At 44.0% G+C, this 24,659-nt stretch overlaps 1 protein-coding gene across 8 annotated transcripts in view; it reads left to right on the top strand.

Moving 5' to 3' along the window:
• Positions 1-23,853, top strand: part of TAF1 (TATA-box binding protein associated factor 1) — a 33,589-nt gene extending 9,736 nt beyond the window's left edge. For 2 of the 8 annotated variants that reach the window (XM_077307888.1, XM_077307886.1), the window contains exons 16-40: positions 1,016-1,216; positions 1,762-1,903; positions 2,880-3,010; positions 4,464-4,544; positions 4,648-4,797; positions 5,247-5,369; positions 5,458-5,633; positions 6,368-6,609; positions 7,064-7,277; positions 7,658-7,823; positions 8,533-8,744; positions 9,120-9,228; positions 9,735-9,833; positions 10,706-10,883; positions 12,470-12,537; positions 13,482-13,604; positions 14,187-14,279; positions 15,231-15,315; positions 15,438-15,505; positions 16,016-16,132; positions 18,472-18,597; positions 19,755-19,853; positions 20,092-20,239; positions 21,960-22,137; positions 22,622-23,853. In XM_077307888.1, the coding sequence (XP_077164003.1) occupies positions 1,016-1,216; positions 1,762-1,903; positions 2,880-3,010; positions 4,464-4,544; positions 4,648-4,797; positions 5,247-5,369; positions 5,458-5,633; positions 6,368-6,609; positions 7,064-7,277; positions 7,658-7,823; positions 8,533-8,744; positions 9,120-9,228; positions 9,735-9,833; positions 10,706-10,883; positions 12,470-12,537; positions 13,482-13,604; positions 14,187-14,279; positions 15,231-15,315; positions 15,438-15,505; positions 16,016-16,132; positions 18,472-18,597; positions 19,755-19,853; positions 20,092-20,239; positions 21,960-22,137; positions 22,622-22,838 (3,546 nt within the window). In that variant the 3' untranslated portion in view covers positions 22,839-23,853. The remainder of the gene's footprint in view (positions 1-1,015; positions 1,217-1,761; positions 1,904-2,879; positions 3,011-4,463; positions 4,545-4,647; positions 4,798-5,246; positions 5,370-5,457; positions 5,634-6,367; positions 6,610-7,063; positions 7,278-7,657; positions 7,824-8,532; positions 8,745-9,119; positions 9,229-9,734; positions 9,834-10,705; positions 10,884-12,469; positions 12,538-13,481; positions 13,605-14,186; positions 14,280-15,230; positions 15,316-15,437; positions 15,506-16,015; positions 16,133-18,471; positions 18,598-19,754; positions 19,854-20,091; positions 20,240-21,959; positions 22,138-22,621) is intronic. The other 6 variants (XM_077307887.1, XM_077307892.1, XM_077307894.1 and 3 more) reach the window with 6 other exon arrangements.
• Positions 23,854-24,659: the final 806 nt, after the last annotated feature.

Below are 24,659 nucleotides of genomic sequence, written 5' to 3'. Positions count from 1 at the left end.
TAAATTACCTGTACTGTCCTGTTGCTCAAAGAGCTATCCTAATCTTCCATGTAAGAAATTATGTGGAGAATCCTTACATTTTATTTAATTTTTTTTATATACCGCCCTCCCCAAAGGCTCAGAGTAGTTTACATGGAACTGAGAACTATACAAAGAACCATACATATAAATAACTATAACATTAGTATTACCAACTGATGATAACAGGGTAACAGAATTACATTAAACAGTAATAATACAAACAGATCCAGGAGCAGAATGCCTTGATGGATTTCTGGGGAGAGAGGGAAGGGGGCGGAGCCCTGCAGATGTTGTTGGTTGTGCCTGGCCTCAAACAAATGCCTGGCGGAAGAGCTCCTTTTTGCAGGCCTTGCCGGACTGTTTTAGCTCTGTCAGGGTTCATTTGTAGTTCTGTGTCCGTGGGGCTTCTGTAATGAATGATTTTAGTTTGAACTCTGCTTTGTGGCCATTTCCTCCTCCTTGCAGTCCTAGAGAACTGGAGTGAGGTAGAGAAACAGTAGAATGTACTGTGATGAATTGGGTGTAACTGTTGGCATCCAACTGTTTTTCCATCCATAGTGAAACCCTGTAGAATTGACTTATCCTCCCATTTGATCTGTCAGGCCTATACAGATTAACTTGCAGGAGATCCTTTGCATGTTGTGACCTCTAGCAGCAAACCAGTGCTCTCAGTCACAAGTCCATTATTGTTTTGCGTGCAGGGAAGATAAATAGCAGTCAGTCAGTCATTTATTACAGTCCTTGACCAATACCAAGATGAATAGCTTGGAGCCAGAGTTTAAATACATGGAAAGTCTCCTGTCTAGTCTTCTGGCTGGCTGCCTTGCCTCAGTTGCTCTGTAAGTTTAATGCTGTGGTTAATGCTATTGACAAAAAGGGAGGGGTATTCCAAGGCACTGCAACAACAAAAAGTGGACTTCTTTAGCATTGAAAGACTTGGCTGTTTGCATGTTATTGGTGTCTTTGATTAGCATGGCCACTTCTCTCATCTCAGGCATTTGAAAACAATCTCTTCCGGGCACCAATCTATCTGCACAAGATGCCTGAAACAGACTTCCTAATTATCCGGACACGGCAAGGGTACTACGTCCGGGAGCTGGTGGACATCTTCGTGGTTGGCCAGGAGTGTTGTCTCTTTGAAGTTCCTGGTCCCAACTCCAAACGAGCCAATACTCATATTCGAGACTTCCTACAGGTTTGTTGTGGGGGGTGGAATTACACAAGCTGCAGTTCCCTAAGATCAGGTTACTCTTCCCAGTCCCTGAACAGGCAGAGCTTGTCAAACTAAGGCAAGGCATTGCTCCTCCTTGGAGAATTATGCCAACTGGCCAGTTCTGATCCTTTTCCAAACTTCTGCTGTTTGTTCATACAGAGGTGCTATTTATTTCTTTCTGCCTTACCTAGCCAGGGTGGGAAAAGAAGCTACCTAGATTGCTTACATCATACACTAGAAATAACTTTGCTTCTAATATCAGGTTTTGTGTTAATTTGCTGGATGAGATTCACAAGTTGAAAGTGGCTTGAAGGTTCAGAGTATTTGTCTTGCCCAGTTGTGTAGCATGGCTCACTTCCTTCAGGCTGATAGACTGATGTTTACTGAACTATTCCTTGGGTTGGGAAGGCACAGACATTGAAACAGAAAAGGCACAGGGATGTCTGCCTTCGAGTTGGGTGGGTCCCATCCAGCCTCATGATTGTAGTGTGTTCGTGTCTCAGCTTTCCTTTTGGCTTCCCTATTAGGTCTTCATCTACCGCTTGTTCTGGAAGAGCAGAGACCGACCACGGAGGATTCGCATGGAAGACATCAAGAAAGCCTTTCCTTCCCACTCCGAGAGCAGTATTCGGAAGCGGCTGAAGCTCTGTGCAGACTTCAAGCGCACAGGTAAGCATTAGCTCAGTACAGTGAGCCAGGGCATAGAAATTTACTGAAGATACCCTCTTCCTTGCCTCCAGGAAATTGCTTGCACTTATATTTCCTTTTTTTTCCTGTACAGTGCATGAAAAGTGACACCCTCCTTTCCCACTTGCTTATGTTAAAAGATACCCCACAATTGATACATGTGTACATCTTGCCACAATGTGTGCTCTAATCTATTTTTACGTGGGTACAAAAATTCCTGTAAGAAATAGCTTCTTGATGTGAAAGAGAACAGTTCCAAAACAGTTGAGCCTCTCATGCTGCTCCAAGTCAGTATAATGGAAATGGCTTTGAAAGACCAGCGATCAGAGAAGCCATGCACAGTGTAGTGCATCACATTTAGTCTTCAAGAGTATGGTGTGTGTGTGTGGGGGGGATTTCACTACCATGTTAGTAAAGAAGGGTAATTCAAAAAAATATTTTGGGATAACTAAATCTGTATTAAATGTCCTCTTTGGATTCAACATTCACTTCAACTGTGTCTGCTACTTGGACAGGGGCTGGGCTACCATGGCCTGCACTGTGTCCATGGCGAAGCATTGCCAGGATGCCTGATACATTTGCTAACCTTGGGCGTCTCGCTTGAAGAGCAGCTGGCAGTTCTTCTGCCCAGCTCTCAGTGCCCAGAAGTGGAAGTGAGGAGGAGGAGGTTGTAGGAGGATGGAGAAACCTCTCAATTGGCCCTCAGTGGGGGGGTGCCCTTTCCCCATTGGTATATCCCCCACTGAGGGCCAATCCAGAAGAATGTGAAACATCTGCACACAATCCCAGCATTATCTTGGTTAAAGATTGTTGGTCTTAAAGATGCTACTGGACTCAATCTTTGTTCTGTTGTTTCAAACCAACATGGCTAGGAGGGAGGGAGGGAAGGAGGGAGGGAGGGAGGCAGCATTTACTGGCATGGCTAGAGTGGCTCAGTGGAGGCTGTTGCTTGTTTCAGGAATGGATTCCAACTGGTGGGTTCTGAAGCCAGATTTCCGATTGCCAACTGAAGAGGAGATTCGAGCCATGGTGTCACCTGAGCAGTGTTGTGCCTACTATAGTATGATCTCAGCAGAGCAACGCTTGAAGGTGAACTTGTGTGGTTCATTGACATCACTGGCTGCACAGATAAATTGGTTTATCTGTTAGATACGAATCTTTTGCTTAGGTGTAATGTGTCATTGTTTGTACTAGTGGCAAGGAAAATTCGAGCCAAACTTACCCTAGCAGAGAGTTAATATTTTTAGCCTTTTAGTGGTTGGTATTTACTGGGATCTGATTGATTTCTGTACCTTTTCTATACTGCTTTATTGTCTTATCAGATATTGATTTTAAGTGTAATGGCCTTGGCTATAAACAATGAAATCTATATGATATATGGCTTCCCCGGCTCTAGAAGTCATGTTAGTGCTGTGCAAGATGCTTAAAAACCACCAGGCTGACTCAATCCTGCAGCCCCATCAGCAGGAGGATTTGTGGTGATGATAGACTACTGATCATGATCACCTTTCCAGGTAAATATGTCCGTTAACAGGCATACCTAGAGGTGCCTTGTCAGCCAGGCATCGGCCAATTTGGAGCACCTGCAAAGGTCCTGCTCCTTGCACACTTAGGCTATAGAATAAGAGAATTCTCTTTTTAGTCTTTGCAAGGTAGCAGCAGCATCAAAGCCTTACTTCCAAGGGACATTGTGTTTTCACTAGAATGCTTAATGTTAAAAATACTAGAACTGAGAACACAAGTTGGATGGAGTTCCTTTTCAGACCAAGGTGCTTTGTATTACAGTTAAATGAATAGGGCAGGCAGACTTTAGCCCATTCATACAGATGGTGTGTGCTTCAAGGCTCAGTGATCAGAAAGGCTTGAGTGGACGACCATCTCTTTGTTGCTTAAAGTTGGTAGTTCTCCGCCAAGATGCTATACATTTGGCATCTGATCTGGCTTTCATAGCCACAGAACCATTTTTGTCTTCTTAGATAGGGAAAACAGCTTCATGAAACTCTTGTGTGTTTTCCTAAAGGTAAAGGTATCGCCTGTGCAAGCACCAAGTCATGTCTGACCCTTGGGGTGATGCCCTCTAGCGTTTTCATAGCAGACAATACAGGGTGGTTTGCCAGTGCCTTCCCCAGTCATTACCGTTTACCCCCCAGCAAGCTGGGTACTCATTTACCGACCTCTGAAGGATGGAAAGCTGAGTCAACCTTGAGCTGGCTGCTGGGATCGAACTCCCAACCTCATGGACATCGCTTCAGACAGCATTTCTGCTGCTTACCACTCTGCGCCACAAGAGGCTCCTAGGAGGGTAGTAAAGGAGTTGAGTAAGCTCTGAAGAAGACAGCTGTGAGCAGCTTTGGGGTTATTGTTCTCTAATAGGTAAAATGTTTTAGCATCTTAATGGATTGATGGGCAGAAGTCTCTTCCTGAGTGAAAGTGCTGATGGACGCTCTTTGATGCATAAATCCTGTGTGAACTAAGCTGTTCCAGTCCTCTTGAATTGGTTGAGCAACATAGCAAATTGATTATTTTGTCTGTTGTTTTGCAGGATGCAGGCTATGGGGAGAAATCTTTTTTTGCTCCCGAAGAAGAAAACGAGGAAGATTTCCAGATGAAGATAGATGATGAGGTAGAGGCCAAACCATGCAGGGCAATGGTTTGATTTAGGATTTGAATGGGCAAGACGAGTGTGTCTGAAGCATTGTGGTTTTTTTTCTTCACCTCCTCCTTAGGTGCGCACAGCCCCCTGGAACACCACTCGGGCCTTCATAGCAGCAATGAAGGGTAAATGTCTCCTGGAAGTGACCGGAGTGGCAGATCCCACTGGGTGTGGAGAAGGATTCTCCTATGTAAAGATCCCCAACAAACCAACACAACAGAAGGTAGGCGAGTGGTCCAGGTTGGGAATGTGTGAAAGAGGGCCTAGTTTGCAGCTCTTCCTGAGCAATTAATAAAGGGCATGCTGCTACCAATTAGTGATAGGCAAGAGGGGGGCGGGGCTGTAGCTCAATGGAAAAGCATCTGCTTGGCATGTAGAAAGTGCTAGGTTCAGTCCCAGACATCACCCATGGAAAAGTTAAAGCAGTGTGAAAGACCTCTTCATGTGGCCTTGGAGAGCACCTGCCAGTCTGAGTAGACATACTGACTTAGGTGGACTAATGATCTCATTTCACTATAAGACAGCTTCATGTGTGTTAAGGCAAAGAGGAGTCTAGACATCACAAGTGCCTCCTCAGGGGTGTCCACTTGTAGAATCATAGAAAGGGCCAGAGTTCCTCACTGAGGATCTTCATCCAGGCCATTAAATGGGACCCTGTTGCTCTTATTCAAGCAGGATGACAAGGAGCCACAACCCGTTAAGAAGACGGTGACCGGAACAGATGCTGATCTCCGGCGCTTGTCTCTAAAAAATGCAAAACAGCTTCTTCGCAAGTTTGGGGTACCCGAAGAGGAGGTGAGTATGGACAGAAACACATAGACCCACCCTTCTGCTGGAGCAATGTCAGCAGCCTTTTGCAGTGAACAAATCTCTTATTCCTTAGATTAAGAAACTTTCCCGCTGGGAGGTGATCGATGTCGTTCGCACGATGTCCACAGAGCAGGCTCGCTCAGGTGAGGGGCCTATGAGCAAATTTGCCCGTGGCTCCCGCTTTTCTGTGGCAGAACATCAGGAGAGGTACAAAGAAGAGTGCCAGCGCATCTTTGACTTGCAAAACAAGTGAGTTCTGGCCTTTAAAGTTTAAACTCTGGATGCTTCTAGCTACAACATTTTGGCTTTGCAATTGGGGAATGGCTGAGGTTGCACAGACCTAGGGGACACCTTCCTCTTTGTGCAGTCTTGGTCACTTACCAACCATGACCACTTTCTGACACTCAGGGCATGTTGGGAGACCACTTTATTATCTTCTCCACAACTGTACAATTCCCTCCCACTGATGACACTTGGAAGTCCAAATGAGGATGTATTTTCTATATACAATTTAAGATGTTTTAGGTAACAGGAACAAGTGGATGCTAGGATTTGATAGGGAAGTAGATGCGATTCTTTTTTATAATGAGTAAACATTCTTGTTCTGTTTTTTAAATAACTTGCACTTTTCCTGAACCCAGGGGAGTATAGGAGAAGTTACATTAATGATCCTCCAAAAAGTGGATTGATCAGGAAGGTTTTCTTGCTTATTTAAAATACATATTCCCTAATTTTCTCTTCCAAATGAGACTGTTGACTCTAGGGTTAAAGGAGTGAGAGATACCAAACTAGCAAGAGAAGTCTATTTCCCAAAGAGACAATGGCTTGAGGTGCTTATGTGAATTTGTTGCAGGGGAGCTCAAAGGCTGCATGTAAATCCTTGGAACCCTGGCTTGGTGCTTGCCTGCTCATCCTTTCATTCCTGTGTTTATGGCCTTTGTCCTGTGAACTAATCCACTGATTTGTGACTATCCCTGTTTCAGGGTCCTGGAATCGACTGAAATCCTATCAACCGACACAGACAGCAGCTCTGCTGAGGACAGTGATTTTGAGGAGATGGGGAAGAATATAGAAAACATGCTTCAGAACAAGAAGACCAGCTCCCAACTGTCCCGTGAAAGGGAGGAGCAAGAGAGGAAGGAGCTACAGAGGATGCTTCTTGGGGAAGACAGTGGCAATGACAAGGAAAGGACCAAGAAAGACAGACGGGACAAGAGAGGACTGTGTGAGTGTTTAGCTGCCAGGTGAGGGCAGCCCGTGCCAGGGAGGAAGGTACAATAGGCCCCGACTTAAGCTTTTTAGGTGGGCATTTCTAGCATTCAGTTCTGCATGATTGTCAATGAGTAGTGGATTAATTAGCAAACTGTAAATGAAGGGGAGATCCATAGAGTGGGCATTGACAGTTGCAGAGAGGGAAAACTTAGGGAGTGGAACAGAAGTAGCCACAAATACAAGTGGTAAATGAACAAGACATAGACCATCTTAAGTGCTGAATGACATCTAGAAAAGCTGCCTGGTTGGATGTAAATAAAAGCGATATCTGTCGCCCCTTGCAGCTGAGTTTCCTGAAAGTCTTGAGCTGAGGCCTGCATGAGCACTGTGAAGTAGGATCTGGGAGATGTGGCCATCTTTGTGCTTTGGGTTTCCACTGAGAAAACTCTGCTGTGTTGCCCTTGCAGCCTCTACTCCCAGCAACCTGGCAGGCTCTCATAAAGATGATGACACCGCCTCAGTGACCAGTCTCAACTCCTCTGCCACTGGCCGACGTCTAAAAATCTACCGCACATTTCGTGATGAGGATGGGAAGGAATATGTAAGATGTGAGACAGTCCGAAAGCCCTCAGTCATTGACGCGTACAGCAGGATACGGACCACCAAAGATGAAGAGTTCATGTAAGGGCTCTGTGCTTTATTTCCTTTCCTTGTTAAGAGATGGTAAGTTATTGTAGTGGAACCGCCTCCAGGAGAGGAGAGATGTAGGAAGAAGAGATTCCCTAAAGACTACTCCTTTAGCACTTCATGTCCATCTCTGTCTGGAGCTCGTGGTTGGCTGATGTAGCCAGATACTTTTCTGTGATTTTAAAGGATTTGCTCATTGCACTTACACAGTAACATCTTGAATTGGTTTGAAGGGTTCATTCTTTTATTGTGGCTTATCCCTGGGGAATGAATGTTGGCTGGTGAGAAACACTGGCATGCAGGGCAAATTAACACCACTGGAAGCTGGACTGGGATTGGGCAGTTAAACACGTATGGAGATCTTTGTTTTCCAGCCGGAAGTTTGCCCTTTTTGACGAACAGCATCGGGAGGAGATGCGGAAGGAGAGGCGCCGGATACAGGAGCAGCTGAGGAGGCTTAAACGAAACCAAGAGAAGGAGAAGCTGAAGGGTCCTCCTGAAAAAAAGCCCAAGAAGATGAAAGAACGACCGGATTTGAAGGTAAACAAGAATGTATCAAGTCCATCTAGCTCAGTAATGGCTAGGAACAACCATCTCAGGTCTCAAGGTTTTTCCTGCCATCTGAAATCCTTTTACTGGAAAACATGCTGTCAGGGATTGAACCTGAGGCTTTCTGCAGCCAAACGTAATATTTTGCCACTCGACTACAAGCCTTCCCCTGAGCAGAAGTGATTGGGTACTCAGCCAGCCTGAATATGGACAGTTTTGACCTGTAGATTTCAAATGGTTTTGTCTTTTTTTTTCTTTTTTTTGCTCTTAAAGTCTCAGAAGGGACCAAGCCTGTTTTCAGGTGGGCAGAACTTCAAGGACTGACATCTTTCCTTTCCTCTCCCAAAGGAGAAATAGTATAAATTATGCAAGTAAACAAGTATTAATTAGCTCAATTTGAATGACAGTTGCCTCAATCGTGATCGTTAGGCTGTCCTTCCAAAATAATGATCCACAGCTCCTCAAAGACTAATCTTTATTTCAGATTTTTATGTTCAACATTTAAAAATCACTTTTAACTAGAAGTACCCGTGGGAATGAATGGCTTGTCAGTACAGCTGGTGCTTTGTACCAAAATATCTCCATTTCCAATCCTGGTGTTAATTTTTTTGCTAGCATTTGTGCCGCTCTCCTATTGCTTGGGAACTATTACTTCTGTGGTGCAAGCTTTGATCCTTAGTTCATTCTGTCTTTTCTGCAGTTAAAATGTGGTGCTTGCGGTGCCATTGGGCATATGAGAACCAATAAATTCTGCCCTCTTTACTACCAAACTAATGCTCCGCCATCCAATCCTGTGGCTATGACAGAGGAGCAGGAAGAGGAACTGGAGAAGACTGTCATTCCCAATGATAATGAGGAGCTAATCAAAGTGGAAGGGACCAAGATTGTCTTGGGGAAACAACTGATTGAGAGGTGAGGAGGGGTGCCAGCATCCCATGGACAAAAATCACTGGGCTTCAGCCTGGGTTGAAATCCCATCTTAGCCATAAATCATTGTTGGGTACTTTTGGGGGCAGATAATCTTTCAGCCCTGGTAGTCCATCTGTAAAATGCAAAGAATAATAACTTCTCATGATGCTATTGGGATGGTTAGTTCAGTGAGGATCTCTTTAAGAATACCATTTGGTGGTTGAGTCCCGGGGATCATGATGGCAGGACAACGCATATGTCTTCTACAAAAGTCCCATAAATATGTGGGGTTGCTCTGGAGTTTGTGTTCAACTCAGTCTCACCCAGAGTATTATAGAAATTGCAGTGAATCTCTCTCTCCTGTGTTTTCACGTAAAGTGCGGATGAAGTTCGCAGGAAGTCATTGGTTCTAAAATTTCCGAAACAGCAGCTTCCACCAAAGAAGAAACGGCGTGTTGGAACTACTGTTCACTGTGACTACTTAAATGTAAGCCCTTCAGTCATCTATTGCACTTTCCCTTGCTCTCAATCTTGCAGACCACTGTAGGTCCTGGTTCATGTTAAACCTCTATCAAGGTTGGAGTTAATTGCATAGGAGCAAAAGCTGTAAGAGCTTCTTGTGGCGCAGAGTGGTAAGGCAGCAGAAATGCTGTCTGAAGCTGTCTGCCCATGAGGCTGGGAGTTCGATCCCAACAGCCGGCTCAAGGTTGACTCAGCCTTCCATCCTTCCGAGGTCGGTGAAATGAGTACCCAGCTTGCTGGGGGTAAAACGGTAATGACTGGGGAAGGCACTGGCAAACCACCCCGTATTGAGTCTGCCATGAAAACGCTAGAGGGCGTCACCCCAAGGGTCAGACATGACCTGGTGCTTGCACAGGGAATACCTTTAAAAGCTGTAAAGAAACAGTGGACCCTCAGACATGCCTTTTCACAAGTATTAATGAGCTTGATGGTTCAGCATGTGTGAACCTTGTGCTGTATGTGTCTTTTCAGCGACCTCATAAATCCATCCACCGGCGACGAACAGACCCCATGGTAACACTGTCCTCTGTCCTAGAAGGCATCATCAATGAGATGCGAGATCTCCCCAATGTAAGTTCTTGGGCCTGTGACCTTTGGCCTTGGTTTCTGTGGGCATATAGAGTTCTATGCTGGCCAGATCTCTGAAGAACTTTAAGGAATCCTTGATTCTTCTCAGCTAAAGCTACCTCCCAAATCTCGTAGTTGGAATTTTGAGGGCAAGTTTCTGTAACAAGTTATATAAGATGTTTTTTGCTAGCTCATTAGCCTTAGTGAATTTCCATATTTTCTTTCCCAGTAATCATATGTTCTGATTTACAGATTTTGTTCATGTTTCCTGAAAGTTGAACCCTGGCTAGATCCAACACTATATTCCCAGATCTAAGAAGAGGTTCATGTGCCACACAGAACCTCACCAGTATATCCCACCATAATCCAACCATGCAAACATTTTACCAAAAATTATAAGGAACTTGCTGTCCTCTAAGGCAAGGGTAGTCAACCTGTGGTCCTCCAGATGTTCGTGGACTACAATTCCCATGAGCCCCTGCCAGAAAAGGCTGGCAGGGACTCATGGGAATTGTAGTCCACGAACATCTGGAGGACCACAGGTTGACTACCCCTGCTCTAAGGGGATTCACCATCTAACTTATGAATAAAGTGTGTTAGCCAAAATATCAGTGATTACCATATACCGTTTACAACATACAGACTGTGCAACGAACTCTGGGTAATTGCATGAGCACCTTGGCTTTGAATCAAGAGGGAGGAGGGAATAGAAGCAGGCAGGAGCCTCTTCCACCATGCCTGGATTCATCTCCAATTGAGAGTCATCCCTTTTCCTTCTGGCCTCTAGCTGCCATCAATGAGGCTATCAATGTTTGGCTGAAGAACAAGATTAAAAATATTGTTAACGCCATAGAAGTTCCTCTTCTTTTCCTCAGACATACCCCTTCCACCAACCTGTGAATGGGAAGGTTGTCAAAGATTATTACAAAATCATCACAAAGCCCATGGACCTGCAGACGCTGCGGGAGAATGTCCGCAAACGCCTCTACCCATCTCGCGAGGAGTTCCGAGAACATGTGGAGCTGATTGTGAAGAACAGTGCAACGTACAATGGTATGTGCTTTTGTGATATATATTTTTCCTCTCTCCCATGTTGGGGATGACTCACAGTAAAACTATAGAAATAGCAAAATCCTCATCCTCAATTGATAGGAACAGCTGGAACCAGGGCTCTTTGCTTTCTCTGGGTGCACAGAAAAAAGAGAAGCGGGGGATGAGGTAGTTGAGGGGAGGAATGGGGGTGACTGGGCTTGTGGGTATGTTAAGTGTTCATTTGTAAGGCTGCCAAATATTAAGGGCATTCCTCTCGCAGTCCTTGTGCCCACCTAGCTCTTACCTTGCTCTCATTAGGATAAGGTGTCCGCTTCCTTGATGGCTTAAGTCAGGGGTAGTCAAACTGCGGCCCTCCAGATGTCCATGGACTACAATTCCCAGGAGCCCTTGCCAGCATTCGCTGGCGAATGCTGGCAAGGGCTCCTGGGAATTGTAGTCCATGGACATCTGGAGGGCCGCAGTTTGACTACCCCTGGCTTAAGTATTTCTCATCCGCCAAAATCTGCTCTCTTTAGTTCCTTCTTTTTGTCTCAATATGCTGAGAAGCCTTGCATCTTTCTCTGAATAGTTTTCAAGCATCTCACTCACTCTTCTTCAACTGTGAAGCACATAGACTGAGCCTTGCCTTGAGAGTCATTCACTCACTTTTCACCGGGTTCTCAGTGACTCTCTGGGACCCTTTCCCTCTTTGTTTCCTGTCTTGTTTTTGCTGGGATTAGTTTCAAGCTGCTGCTGGAATAATATTGACATAAGAGACCCACATAAGTGCCTGAACTGCAGCGAGTGTTTAGTTTCAGGTGTTTGAATGTGGGAAAAAAGACTAGTCTGTCTCTAGAACAAATGTAGATCATACGTTCCTCCTTGCTACCCAGTAGCGCCTTCAAGACAGTTCACAACATTAAACCGATATAAAAGTAGCAGCATATATATTTAAATCTTAACTGCCAACACAATATGATCATTTTGAGAGCCAGTTTGGTGTATCTACCATCATCTTTGGGAGAGGTGACCCTGCCCAGTTGACCAGACACTATGGCTCTACAGGGGCCTTTATAAAGAGGGATCCAATCTTCCTGCTCTGGTGGAAGAGCGCCATCTTACAGGCCCTGCAGAACATTGACAGCTCTGTCAGAGCCCTCAGCTCTTCTGGGAGCTCATTCCACCAGGTCGGTGCCAGGTCGGTGCTGAGGAAGTCCTGGTCCTGGTCAAGGGCAGGCATGCCTCCCAGGGGCTGGGGACAATCAGCAGATTCATACCCGCAGAGCCCTGTGGGGGGGGGCATAAGGAGACAAGTGGTCCCTCATATGCAGGGCCCAGGCCGCAGATGGCCTTAAAGCTAAGAACCAAAACCTTGAACCTGATCCGGAAGCTAATTGGTAACCAATGCAGTTGCCTCAGCATAGACTGGACATGGGCCCTCCAAGATGATCTCATGAGGTCCTTCACAGCCATATTCTGCACCAACTGCAATTTCCAGGTCAGAGACAAGGGAAGGCCCATGTAGAGCAAGTTACAGAAGTCTATCATGTCAGCTATGGATCCTTACGTTGGAATGCCTCTATCCCACCATGGATATTTCTTTGCAGGACCAAAGCACTCTCTGACGCAGATCTCTCAGTCGATGTTGGACCTCTGTGATCAAAGGTTGAAAGAGGCAAGTCTTGGGCCAGCCAAAAAGGGGAGGGTGCTAGGCCAACTCAGAAGTCTGTAATGTTGGGGCTTTTCAGTACGGGATATTTAGGGCTGAGTTGAACTTTTCTTTGCTCTTTGTAGCGTACATCTTGTTTTTCACAGACATCTGGGTGCCTCCCAATAGATTTCCAAACAGATTATGAATGCTGTTTTGGAAGGATACTGGTAATTTTCTGAGGACCAGTGCACATTGTGCCTCCAGAAGGACTAGAGAAGGATTCTGGAAGAGCATCAGAAGCTGAATGCAGTTGATCACACATTGCTTACAGTCTCAAAAACTACAATTTAATGATAGAGATCACAGAGCTGGGTTTTAGGGTTTTTAAATTATTTCCTTATAAGTGGCAGAACTCGATGGTGGAATATCATCTTGCTTGCAACTTATAACTACAGTGGAAATTAAAACCAGTATGTACTGTGCTTTGTCTGAGAGCCAGCCTAATGTAGTTTGTGGCAGCTGGGTTTGATTCCCCATTCCTCCACATGAAGCCTGCTGGGTGACTTTCTGCTAGTCACAGTTCTTTCAGAACTCTCTCAGCCTCACCTACCTCACAAGGTGCCTGTTGTGGGGAGTGCAAGGGTAAAGAAAAGAGGGGTATAAAGAAAAGGGTAAAGAAGAGAGTAATATTTTCAAGGTTTATTTTTTTTTTAAACTTTTTCAAAAGTTGGACACGTGTAAAATATAAGGCTACTTTGTTGAGCAGTGTACAGCTTATATAGAACCAACTAAAATAGCCGGGAAGTTAAGCAGTAGGGGAACATGGTATGAAGAATGAGCACTGGCTGGAAAACCAAGTTGAGCACTGAAGGTATAAAAATATCAGCTAGGGACTGTAGCAGCCCAAATGGTAGCATGCAGCCAAATGGGCAATTTCAGGGAGTTATTCTAAAGCGGCTTTATTTCAGAAGGAAGATAAACTGGCTCGTTTGGAGAAGGCCATTAACCCCCTCTTGGATGATGATGACCAAGTGGCCTTTTCCTTTATTCTGGACAATATTGTTACCCAGAAGATGATGGCTGTTCCTGATGTAAGTGTGCCTGTGGGAAGGTGGGTTTTTTTGTAGCACCAAATTGTATAATTGAGAGATGCTTCTTTCCTTATTATTAAGTGTCTGGCTCTTGCTGTGGCCGTCTTTTGACTATTTGAGCTCCTTCTTTGGATTTTGCTCAAGTGTCTACATCCTTGTGCGACTCCACTTAATAGATGCTGATAAATGACCAGGAACCTCTACAATGTCTGCTATTTTTGCTCTTAAGTTGCTCTTAGTCTGATCCATTGAGCTGATTTTTCTGTTGAAATTTGGGTTGTATTAGTTCCTTTAAGTTGGTTTTGTTGGCCACCTTTCAGATAATAGCATTTGGAAGGTGAGAGAAAACATCTTAGTAAAATAATATCTTGATACTGGAGTCTATTTAACTTTTGTTAAGGATACATAACAGATCCATACACTGGAATTTGCTTGCAGATACTGCCAAGGAATGTTTGTCCTGGCTTTACTGAATGTTGTAAAAAAGCATACCGACATCCCCTGGTGGCTTGATCTGGGGTGCATTTAGTCTGAAAGTGCCGGTTCTTAGCTAGCTTCTCATGTGCTACTGTTTAATTTCAGTCTTGGCCATTTCATCACCCAGTTAACAAAAAATTTGTGCCAGACTACCACAAAGTCATTGTCAGCCCAATGGACCTGGAGACCATTCGCAAGGTGAGTAATACAAAGGTGCAGCAATTTTGCTTCATATGGCATCTTATAGTGCTCTGTACCTAAAGAGAGGTGTGTGTGTGCTCATTGAGCTGAAAAGGTATAAACATTCCTGGGTCAGAGCCCTTCCTACTGTATTTGTCTTTGGTCATCACATGAAGGAGTCACAGATGGAGTGGGAGGGGAGAGGAACTCTTGTTCTGCAGTTGGAATCAGACAGAGACATGGTTGTGGCATAACTTAACCTTTATTGAACTGCAAATCCTGGAAAAGTCTGAGGACTTAAGTTGCCACCTCTCTGGGGCCATGGGGAGATAACCCCCTCCCCAAGACAATGCCTGTGAAACTTTCCTAGTATCTTTTATAATTGCATGACAAAGGGCCATTGTATCAGAAGGGTGTGGCTAATGCTGCCCTCACATGAAAAGTGTGCTGGGCTTGATTGAGGGAGGTGGGGCAGCACCTGGCTTCATGCAAGAGGAATGAGGAAGCAGGTATGTGTTCCCCACCCTTGCTTACCAAGGCTAACTTTATGCTGCTGACAGGGGGAGGGGGCTTGCTTCTGTGTTGAAACAGCTAAAGGGGTCAACCACTCCCTGCCATGACCTCCTGGTCTGACTAGTTTCTTGCTGGTGCAGGGATCTATGCCCTGGGTGGCTGATGTGTGGCCAAGTATGGTGGGGTGGCACTGTACTGTGCCAGCATAACTCTTGACATCTTCCCTAGTCAGCTCCCTCAGTGCCCTCCTTAGGATTGCATTGTAAGGGAACAAACATGCAAATGGGTGCATTGGTTCTGAAACCACCGTTTGAGTTCTGTTGAACATTTCAGTAGGAATGGTGAGGACTTTCACAGGTGGGAGGTTATGGGATACAGAGAAGAAGGTGTGCTGGGGTCTTTGATCCTTCAAATTTCCCTAGCGTTTCACAGTTATCTCCTATTTATTCATTCTAGAATATCTCTAAACACAAGTATCAGAACCGTGAAATCTTTCTGGATGACGTGAACCTGATCCTTACCAACAGTATCAAATACAATGGTGAGAAATGTTACTTGCTCTGTGCTGTATAGGTTGCCATTTGACTTAAAGGAATATGAGCAGAGGGTAGGATGGCTTTGTTCAGGTCTTTATCTGGTGCTAAGGAGAGATTTTCATTTCAGGGCCTGATAGCCAGTACACAAAAACAGCTCAAGAAATAGTAAATATCTGTTACCAGACCCTGGCGGAGGTGAGTGGCCCTGTACATGTGTGTGTGCATGTATGCATGCATGCATGCATTTATTAAAGTTCTATAACTGCCCCTTTTGGCAGCAAATTATAATAATAAAACCATTTAACAACATTAAATCCCTTAAAAAGGCTTCAGATTACTGTAGCTGCCAAGTTGCTAACTGAGCAGCTCCTTTCTTTGTCTAGGGTGGGAGAAGGTTACAGCAGAGGGCCCTTTGGATAGTGTTCTGTGTGCTCATTTGCCTCAGCCAAATGCCTGACAGTTTGCAGGCCCTTCAGAACTGTGGCAGTTTCTGTAGGGCCTACAGGTCTTCCAGGTTGGGGGACAGGATCAAAAATGACCTGGCCCTGGTTTAGGCCAAGCACATCACTCTCAGGCCAGGTATCATCAGCCTGCTTGCATTGGCAGAGCGGAGAGCTGTCTGGTGGGTATATATGTACTGAACCTGCCCATAGCTTTTTCCAGTGGTTAGCAATCCCACTAAATGCTTCTGTTTTGATTTCTTAGTATGATGAGCATTTAACACAGCTTGAGAGGGATATCTCTACTGCAAAGGAAGCAGCATTGGAGGAGGCGGATCTGGAAAGCCTTGACCCCATGACACCTGGACCCTACACACCTCAGGTGAGCCAGAGCTTTTCTTAATGGATGGGACCTTAAGAACTGTGGAGCTGCTTTGGAATGTGGAAATACTTTTTTCACCAGAAAAACTAAGGCTCTCCTTTCTTGTTAAATCCTATCTGTATGTTCCACCAGTAAACTGATTGTGTGTTTTCAAGAAGATGCATTGCATGCTTACTAAGCCACTTAACAGTGCCCTGTTTGGTCTCTGTAACTGCACCTCCAAACACCTTTTGTGACTTCTCGTCTCATCTGAGCATATGGTTATGTGATGCTTTTTCTCCTCCACTGTGCCAGAATTCTGCCATGTGCTTGTTTTCCAAGACTTTGTTGCTGTTTTCTTCTCATGTAGTCTTTCCTGCAACTGGTGAAAACTTCTGTAGATATTTTAAGAACCTTTTAAAGAGTACAGACTCCTTCTATCTTGAGTGGGTTTGACTTGTTTGCTTTGCTGATTTGTCCAAAGGGCAACCTAGGCTTTAAGTTTAGGGCTTTCCACTGAATCAAGACTGACAGACCTTTGTTGTTCAGCTTTAATTCCTGTTCACAGAATCATTTATGTTACTAAGCCAGGTAGCTCTTCAGTCTTCCATTTCCTAGCCGTCTTCCCATGTTACAAGATGTTGAGCTGGGTGGGGTTTGGCAGATGCAGTCTGCCATATTCTCCTTCACTTTTCTTGTGTTGAGAGTTGCTGTATGTTTCCTTGTACTGAAGTCTACTAAGGGGGTTTTGTTTGTTTTTGTGCTAGAAATCCATGTTAGCAACAGGAATCTATTAGCTGGATCCTCCCCAGGAACTTAATTCTATTTTGGCTGGGGGATGGTTGAAAAGCTAGAGGAAGGATGAGACCAGGTGTGCTCATAGGTGGTAGAGTGTTGCACTTTATCCAAATAATCATTTCTGTTTTATGAGCAGAGACCTCTGCTTGAATACAGAAATTCAAGTGTCTTATACTAAATTAGACCATTAGTCTATCAAAAAACAGTATTGTCTCCTTAGGTTGACAAAGGCTGTCCAAAATCTTAGATGGAAGTCTTTTGAATCACCTGATTCTTTTAACTGGATTTGTTGGAGATTGAACGTGGGACCTTCTGTATGACAAGAGAGGGGCCCTATATCTTTGCTCCTTGATGATAAATCGTATGTGTCTTTTATAATACAGTGAGGAAATGAGCATGGCAGTTCATCTTTGTGTGTGTAGCCTTAGTGGATCAGAGGATCCCTTCCTGAGGAAACTGCATGTAGGCCAGCTGGGGATGAACCAGTTTCTGCAGTTCCTTGCATAACACCATCAGTGGCCCAAGCAACATCAGCTATACCATCTCATGTTTATACTCCTGCTCACTCTCAGCTATACCATCTCATGTTTATACTCCTGCTCACTCTCTAATATCCTTTATGCCATCACACGTCAGCAGTGCCCTTTCACCTTCTACTTTGGCCAGTCACTTCAACAAAGAATTAATGGACATCAGAAACCACAGCATTCAAAAACCAGTGGAGGAACATTTTAACCTTTCAGGACATTCAGTTGCTGGCCTAAAAGTAGCCGTTATCTTCCAAAGGAATTTCAAAGGGAGATTAGAAAGAGATACGGCTAGATTGCATCTGGTAACAAAGTTCAAGGCAATGCATCCATTTGAATTGAGACCTAGATTCTTGTCCCATCACTAATGCTGATTTCTCCATGCCTAATACCTCTTTGCATATCACACCTAATCCAATCACACCTGCTATTGTCATTTGGCTTCTGAAATCAATTCACTTTCCAGTATATAGGACAGATGGATTCACATTGTAACTGTAGCTTAAGAAGTGAGCAGTGACTCACAAAAGTTCATACTCTGCCACAATTTTTTTTTAGTTTTTATAGTGCTACTGGATTTACTATTTTCTACTGCTACAGACAGAATGATTGGAGGCCTTTTGTGTTAGGGCTTTTTCTTGAAGCCATTTCCCCCCCATGTCATGGAGGCCTTATTCACTGCTGATCTCAGTGGGGCAACAGTTTCTGTTGTGCTCCACCAGTGTTCTGAGAAGTTGGACCTATGCTTCGCAAGATGAATCTTAATGTTCAAAGCCTGATCAAAACAGACAGACAAGGGTATACTCAGTCAGGCATCTCAATGGGTTTTCTTGGGCGAGTCACTGTCTTTTGCCTACATCACAGGGTTGTTGTGAATGCAACAGTTTTACTGTGTAACTAGGTCATATTAAGGCAGATGTAACAAGTGTGTCTTGTTATTTCTGAAACAGCCACAATTTGACCATCTCTTAAGAGACTCCATACAATCTTATTAATTCCTGAGAAATTGATTGATTTTTTTTAAATGTACTTTAGTCCCCAGATCTGTATGACACCAATACCTCTCTCAGCATGTCCCGTGATGCCTCGGTCTATCAAGATGAGAGCAATTTGTCTGCTATGGACACTCCCACTACCACCCCTGAGAAGCGGGGAATGCAGGTCAGAAAGCAAGAAGTATACTAAAAATAACTGGAAAATATTGGGGTGGGAAAAAGTAGGTTAGTTTCCCCTGTCAGTGGTAGAACCTGTGCAGAAATCTTGGAACAGGAAATGTAACATTAAGAGTGAAGTTTTTTTGCGCCATCTTTTAAAATCAAGTGGGAGTTATGGTGCTGTACTAGAATTGCTCTCAGATAAGACTTTGTCATCAAATCAAACTATTTGATAAAATGCTAGAAACTGGGGTGTCTATGGAGGCAATGAACAATGATTTTGCTACAACGAGAAGGGCTCTATTTTCCTTTCTTTTTATGAACGCTTGAAAGAGGATAACATTTCTAAAAAGAAAAACGTTATTCTGTGTATGGAGTAGAAGGCCGCAGTGCACTTGGGTGGTCAGCAGCCATTTAAATGAAAATCTTTGGCAGGGCTGTGCTGAAGACTTTACCAAACAACCTTGTATTCTGGTGAACCAGCTGTTGGATTCCTATCTTGTTCATACTGGATTGTAGACATCTGCACAACACAAAAACGGCGAACGATTGGTGATTGAGGCGTAGCCATAATGTTGGTACCTTTGTGGTAGAGAAATGGGAGAAAGGCAAATATGAAAACATGCCCTGAGTAATTATAGATAAATTATTTTTCTAACATGTTGTGAGAGTACATGTGGTGTGACTGGAAGTGGCTGGAGTTACCTACTCACCAAGCAAACATAGAAAGTACAGGGTTGTGTCTGTCAATTGCTGGACCAAGCTAGTGTTCTTTTGCAGCTTTAATGGGATATCAGTATGAACCCCAATTCTACTGACAAGCTGGGTAGTGCCATTCCAGGGAGCTTTGTCTCTATAGAGATGGCAGTGAGGCTGGGGAGAGGAAGTTTGTTCACAGTATCATAGGAGCCCCTGTTTTTTAAGCCTCATGACTTGCTTTTGTGCTCGTCTTGAAAGTGTGAAACCCTGGCATTCTAATGGAGGAGTATAGAAAGGCATTTGAGTGACAAAGGAAGAACCAATGATGTACAGTCCCGGAAATGGCAGGACGTGCCACAAATCCATTGTGGATTTCTTCATTGTGGCCTGCCTGCATGAGAGATCCTTTGTCTCATAAGTGCTTGTGTCTTCCTCAACGGTGTTGTCTCTGTGTTCCTCACTCAGATGCGGCAGGGCCGAGGTAGGCTGGGCGAGGAAGACTCTGACGTAGATATTGAAGGGTTTGATGAGGATGAGGATGGGAAACCTAAGACTCCAGCCCCAGTGAGTATATTTGATCCCATCTGTAGTCTGTTGGTTAACTTCTGCCATCATGGTAGAAGCTGTGGCAGTGCAGGGCATTTCTGAGTGATGTCAGCAGTCTGAATGAGAACCCAAACCCATCAGTTTTTAGAAAGAGATTGACATTGCTGGTGAATGATGCCATTGGTTGAGCCCCATGTTGTGTGTATGTTGGCAGCATTCTTCATTCTTTTACGATTGCCTCCTTTTACTGTGACAGGAAGTGGAAGATGGAGATGGAGACCTTGCTGACGAAGAAGAAGGCTCAGCCCAGCAGCCACAAGCCAGTGTGCTTTATGAAGACTTGCTCATGTCAGATGGAGAAGATGACGATGGCAGCGATGAAGAAGGCGATAACCCTTTCTCGTGTAAGTTGTAACTCTTTGACTTTTAAGACTGAGAAGGAAGTTAGTGGTCATTAGCTTTCCAGAGAAGATTTGAAGGACACCTTTGCTTTCCATTTTAGGAGGGTTTGAAAATAGAAGAGGCCTGAACTTGACTTGGTAGAACTGTGCAGAAGGGTCAAATATGGCATTTTATTGTATTGGTTTTCAGGGCGGCTTGTGTCTTTACTGTATTCTGCCTGTGTTTACCTCATTTATTGTTTGCCTTTCTCGTAAAGACTCAAAGTAGATTAGAGTTATAAAAGGCAATGCAAAAAAATTACAACAGACAATGCAATAAAGGTGGATTATGCAAATTTAAAAGAACCATGAAATAGAAACAGTATACTGTGTCACATAAAGTGATTTTGCAATTAGAGCACATACAGCCCAGAAAATGATGCAGCATAAAGGGGGGGGCAACAAAGCAGTATGTCTGAATACAGTGACAGGTATGGATTGTTATGGGGAATTGACTGTAGAATGTGCCACGTCTGCTGCCCTGAGCTCCTGGGGAAAATGGTGACTCTGGAAGATCAGACTGGCTTCAGCCGGTCACAGCTCTGACCCTGGCCTGGTGGAAAACTCCCAAAGGACAACAGCATCCTGCAGGACCTTGAGCAGTTCTGCAGGGTTTGTAAAACAGAGCTGTACCACAAGGCCTATGGTTGAGGCTTGTAACATTGCTGAGTAGACCTAAAGGCTCTATCAAAGCCCGCACTGCACATTATTTGGGGCTAATAAGACTCCTCTTCCCCTTCCTGCTTGCCACTGAATAGGCAATTATGGGTGGAACTGTTTTTTAGAATTTAGGCTTTTAATTATTTATTGTATTTATTTATATATTTTTTATTATTTTGTATGTTTTTAATATGTTGTCCCCACCCTGAGTCTGAAAAGAGTGGGTAACAGATACAACAATGATAATGTACTAGAATTCAGATTGACTTTTTTACATACATACACATCTAATGGGGGGCCCCTATAAAATACACCCCCCACAATAACCACTTAATCTGGAAATAGACCCATGGAAAAGGACTGCGCTAGAAATAACATCAGTTGTGTTGCTGCTCATTATAGATATGGTTTTAATGGTTTAAAACGTTATTAATTTTTAACTTGTACTATTGTTCTGTTTTATTATTGGACGCTGCCCAGAGCTGGCTTGCTAGGAGGGCAGTATATAAATCAAATACATAAATAAATATTGATGCCCTGATCTGAATGGCTGATCTGAAAGTAGCCGGATCTTGTCAGATCTTGTAAGCTAAGCAGAGTTGGCTTTGGTTAGTTTAGTACTGGGTTGTGAGACCACCAAGCAAGTCTAGAGCTGCTAAACCGAGGCAGACAACGGCAAACCCCCTCTGCTTGTCTCTTGCCTTGAAAACCCTACTGAATTGCCATAAATTGGCTGTGACTTGATGACATTTTACACATACTAATATTTCTGCATTAATATGACTGCTCAACATATAACAATCTCAATCACTTACTGTTTTTATTGAAATAGGATTTTTCCCCTAGTCTTGTCTTTCCAGATCTGTGGTATTTAGCAAGCTTTTAAAGAATTATAAACAGCTGAGATGAGATGAAGTGATATAGTGGAGGTGAATATCATAGTACCTCTCTGTATTGCAAGGGGAAAGAAGATGTAATTGCTGGGTTGTGCCATGATTAACCTTCAGACGTTGTTTTAAAACAGCGATTCAGCTTAGTGAAAGTGGGAGTGACTCAGATGTGGAATCCAGTGCGATGCGACCTAAGCAGCCTCATGTCCTTCAAGAGAATACACGGATGGGTATGGATAACGAAGAGAGTATGATGTCCTACGAGGGAGCTGGAGGAGAGGCTTCGCATGCTATGGAGGATAGCAATGCAAGGTAACTATCATCAAGCACACTGCTGGAACCACAAAGTAGAGCATAGTTATCTTACAGACAGGATAGTAATGTTATACTTGAAAGCATTGTGGTAACTGGGTGGGCAGGTAGTTGAGAGTTTCCTATATTGTGTGTGGGATTGAACCAGATGACCCTGGAGGTCCTGCTGGATAGCCACATCCCATGCATCAGTTGTGGTATTAATAGATGTATCTGGATAAATATTTTGTTTATCAGATACATACAACTTGTAGCATTTTTTGGTTGTGGGTGATAAAACAGGAACACAGGCTTGAGGGAAGGTGAGTAGATGGGGCAACCAGAAACTGGAGACAAATGCACTTTCAGTGCTAAAAATGGATTATTCATGATAAATGGACATGTAGTTTTTGCTGTGTCACACTCCTTATCCTTTTCTGACATTTTCTCTGTTGTAAAGTGATAGATCTACTTTATACAATCTCATGAGTCTTGTGTTTCCTAGTTATGGCAGTTATGAGGAACCAGATCCGAAATCTAATACCCGAGATACCAGTTTCAGCAGCATTGGGGGTTATGAGATCTCGGAAGAGGAAGAGGAGGAGGAAGAACAGCGGTGTGGTCCAAGTGTGTTGAGTCAAGTACATCTTTCGGAAGATGAGGAAGACAGTGAGGACTTCCATTCCATTGCAGGAGACAGTGATTTGGATTCAGATGAATAAGCTCGTCAGTGGATTAAGTGAAGTCTGCAGTCCATTTTAGGAGTTAAATTTCGCCAATCAGGACAGCCAGGGCTGCTAAGAGACTTCTTGTTCATTCTTCGTTGTTACTGTGTGCACATGTATTACAAGTGATTGTAAAGTGAATGAGATGACTTGAGACAGAGAGCATCCTGCTGAAGGGTATCAAATGAAGTAAATGCAACATCTGTATATATGTAATATATTTAGTGTTATTTCTGTCATAGGTGAACATGGTGCAATTACAGTGAGCCTTGAGTGGCTGATTTGTATGCTGATCCTACTGCTATTTGCATACTAAATCATTTTTCCAGTTGTGAATGTTTTAGCTTATGAATTTTGTTTACATATATTGAAACACTTGACCCAAATGTAAATAAACATTTTTTTACAAAACCAGTGTGGTTGTTTTTGCCTGCTACCCATTGCTTTCACCCCAATGTAACCAGCAGATGAAAGTGGCAAGTAATCTTTTAGCTTTCTTCATGTTTGACCTTAATATTATGTGGCCTGTTTCTGGATCCAGCCTGGTATTACCTATCAAGGCGGATACCAGTCTGACACAGCCCTTCAGCTCATTAAAGGTACTGCCATGGCAAACGGCACTGTGGTGTGTACACTAGCACTTACAAATTTGGAGACCCATGCTACCCAGGTGTTCGCAAGCACCTCAGTCTGGTCTACACCTGCGCAGAATGGTATCCTCTACTGAGACACTTGATTCTTTGGTGGTAGGTCTCACCACGGGGACCCCCTGGCATCTGTGGATCCCACCCTATGTGTACAATCCGCCCCTGGACAGACAGGATCATCTATGCTGGCCTGGTTGGAACAGTTATCAGTTTAGAGAGATTATGCCGCCATCTGTTTTTTCCTATTTCTATTTGTATAATTAAGAGGTTTTATATTGTATTTTATGGATTTTATATTGTGAACTGCTCTGAGATGGCTTGTTGTGAGGGGCAGTATACAAATCTAAATAAAAATATAAAAAATGTGTGTTTTGGCTAGGCTGGTTGGTAATCTCTTGTAAAAAGAGAACTAGGACCTTTGCCTTCCTGGGAGCCATTATCAGTAGACATCTATATCAGGCTAAAGGTTCTGGTAATTACCTTTAAGGCCATATGTGGTCAGGGCCCAGTGTACCTGAGAGACCGCCTCCCTGCCTATGCCCCTCAAAGAGCTTTACACTCCGCCACCACCAACCAGCTAATGATCCCTGGCCCTAAAGAAGCCCACCCAGCCTCAACCAGGGCCAGAGCCTTCTCAGGCCTGGCCCCCACCTGGTGGAATGAGCTCCCGGAGGAGATCAGGTCCCTGATGGAGCTAAAACAGTTCTGCAGGGCCTGCAAAAGTATCCACCAAGTATTTAGTTGATGCTGACCAGAGTTGGTTCTTAGATGCCACTTTTCTCTACCAGGAGTCTCAAAGCAGCTTACAATTGTGCCTTCCATTTCTTCTCACAATTGACACCCTGTGAGATAGGCTGAGAGCGCCCTGATATTACTGCTTGGTCAGAACAGTTCTACAAGGAGTCTGTTAGACTTTGTCTCTTAGCAAGAGCCAGCCACAGACTGTTAGTCAAAGGGTTAAACTATTTGTTTATAGTTGTTGCTAGCTGGGACAGGTAGAGTGGGTCAAATGGTCTGTTTAGATATGCAGATTTGTTTTGTGGGGCCATTACCTAACTCATGTTTGTCAGGCCTGGAGTAGTATGACTAATGGAAAATCCATTCCACATTTTCTTTGCAAACATTTTCCTTTTGGAATGTATTCCTATAATAATGCCCATGGTTTCAGTGG

Source organism: Paroedura picta, chromosome 13, assembly GCF_049243985.1.
Source record: "Paroedura picta isolate Pp20150507F chromosome 13, Ppicta_v3.0, whole genome shotgun sequence".
Lineage (NCBI taxonomy): Eukaryota > Metazoa > Chordata > Lepidosauria > Squamata > Gekkonidae > Paroedura > Paroedura picta.
Note: the sequence above shows the minus strand (reverse complement) of the source record. Positions and strands in the feature narration are given on the sequence as shown.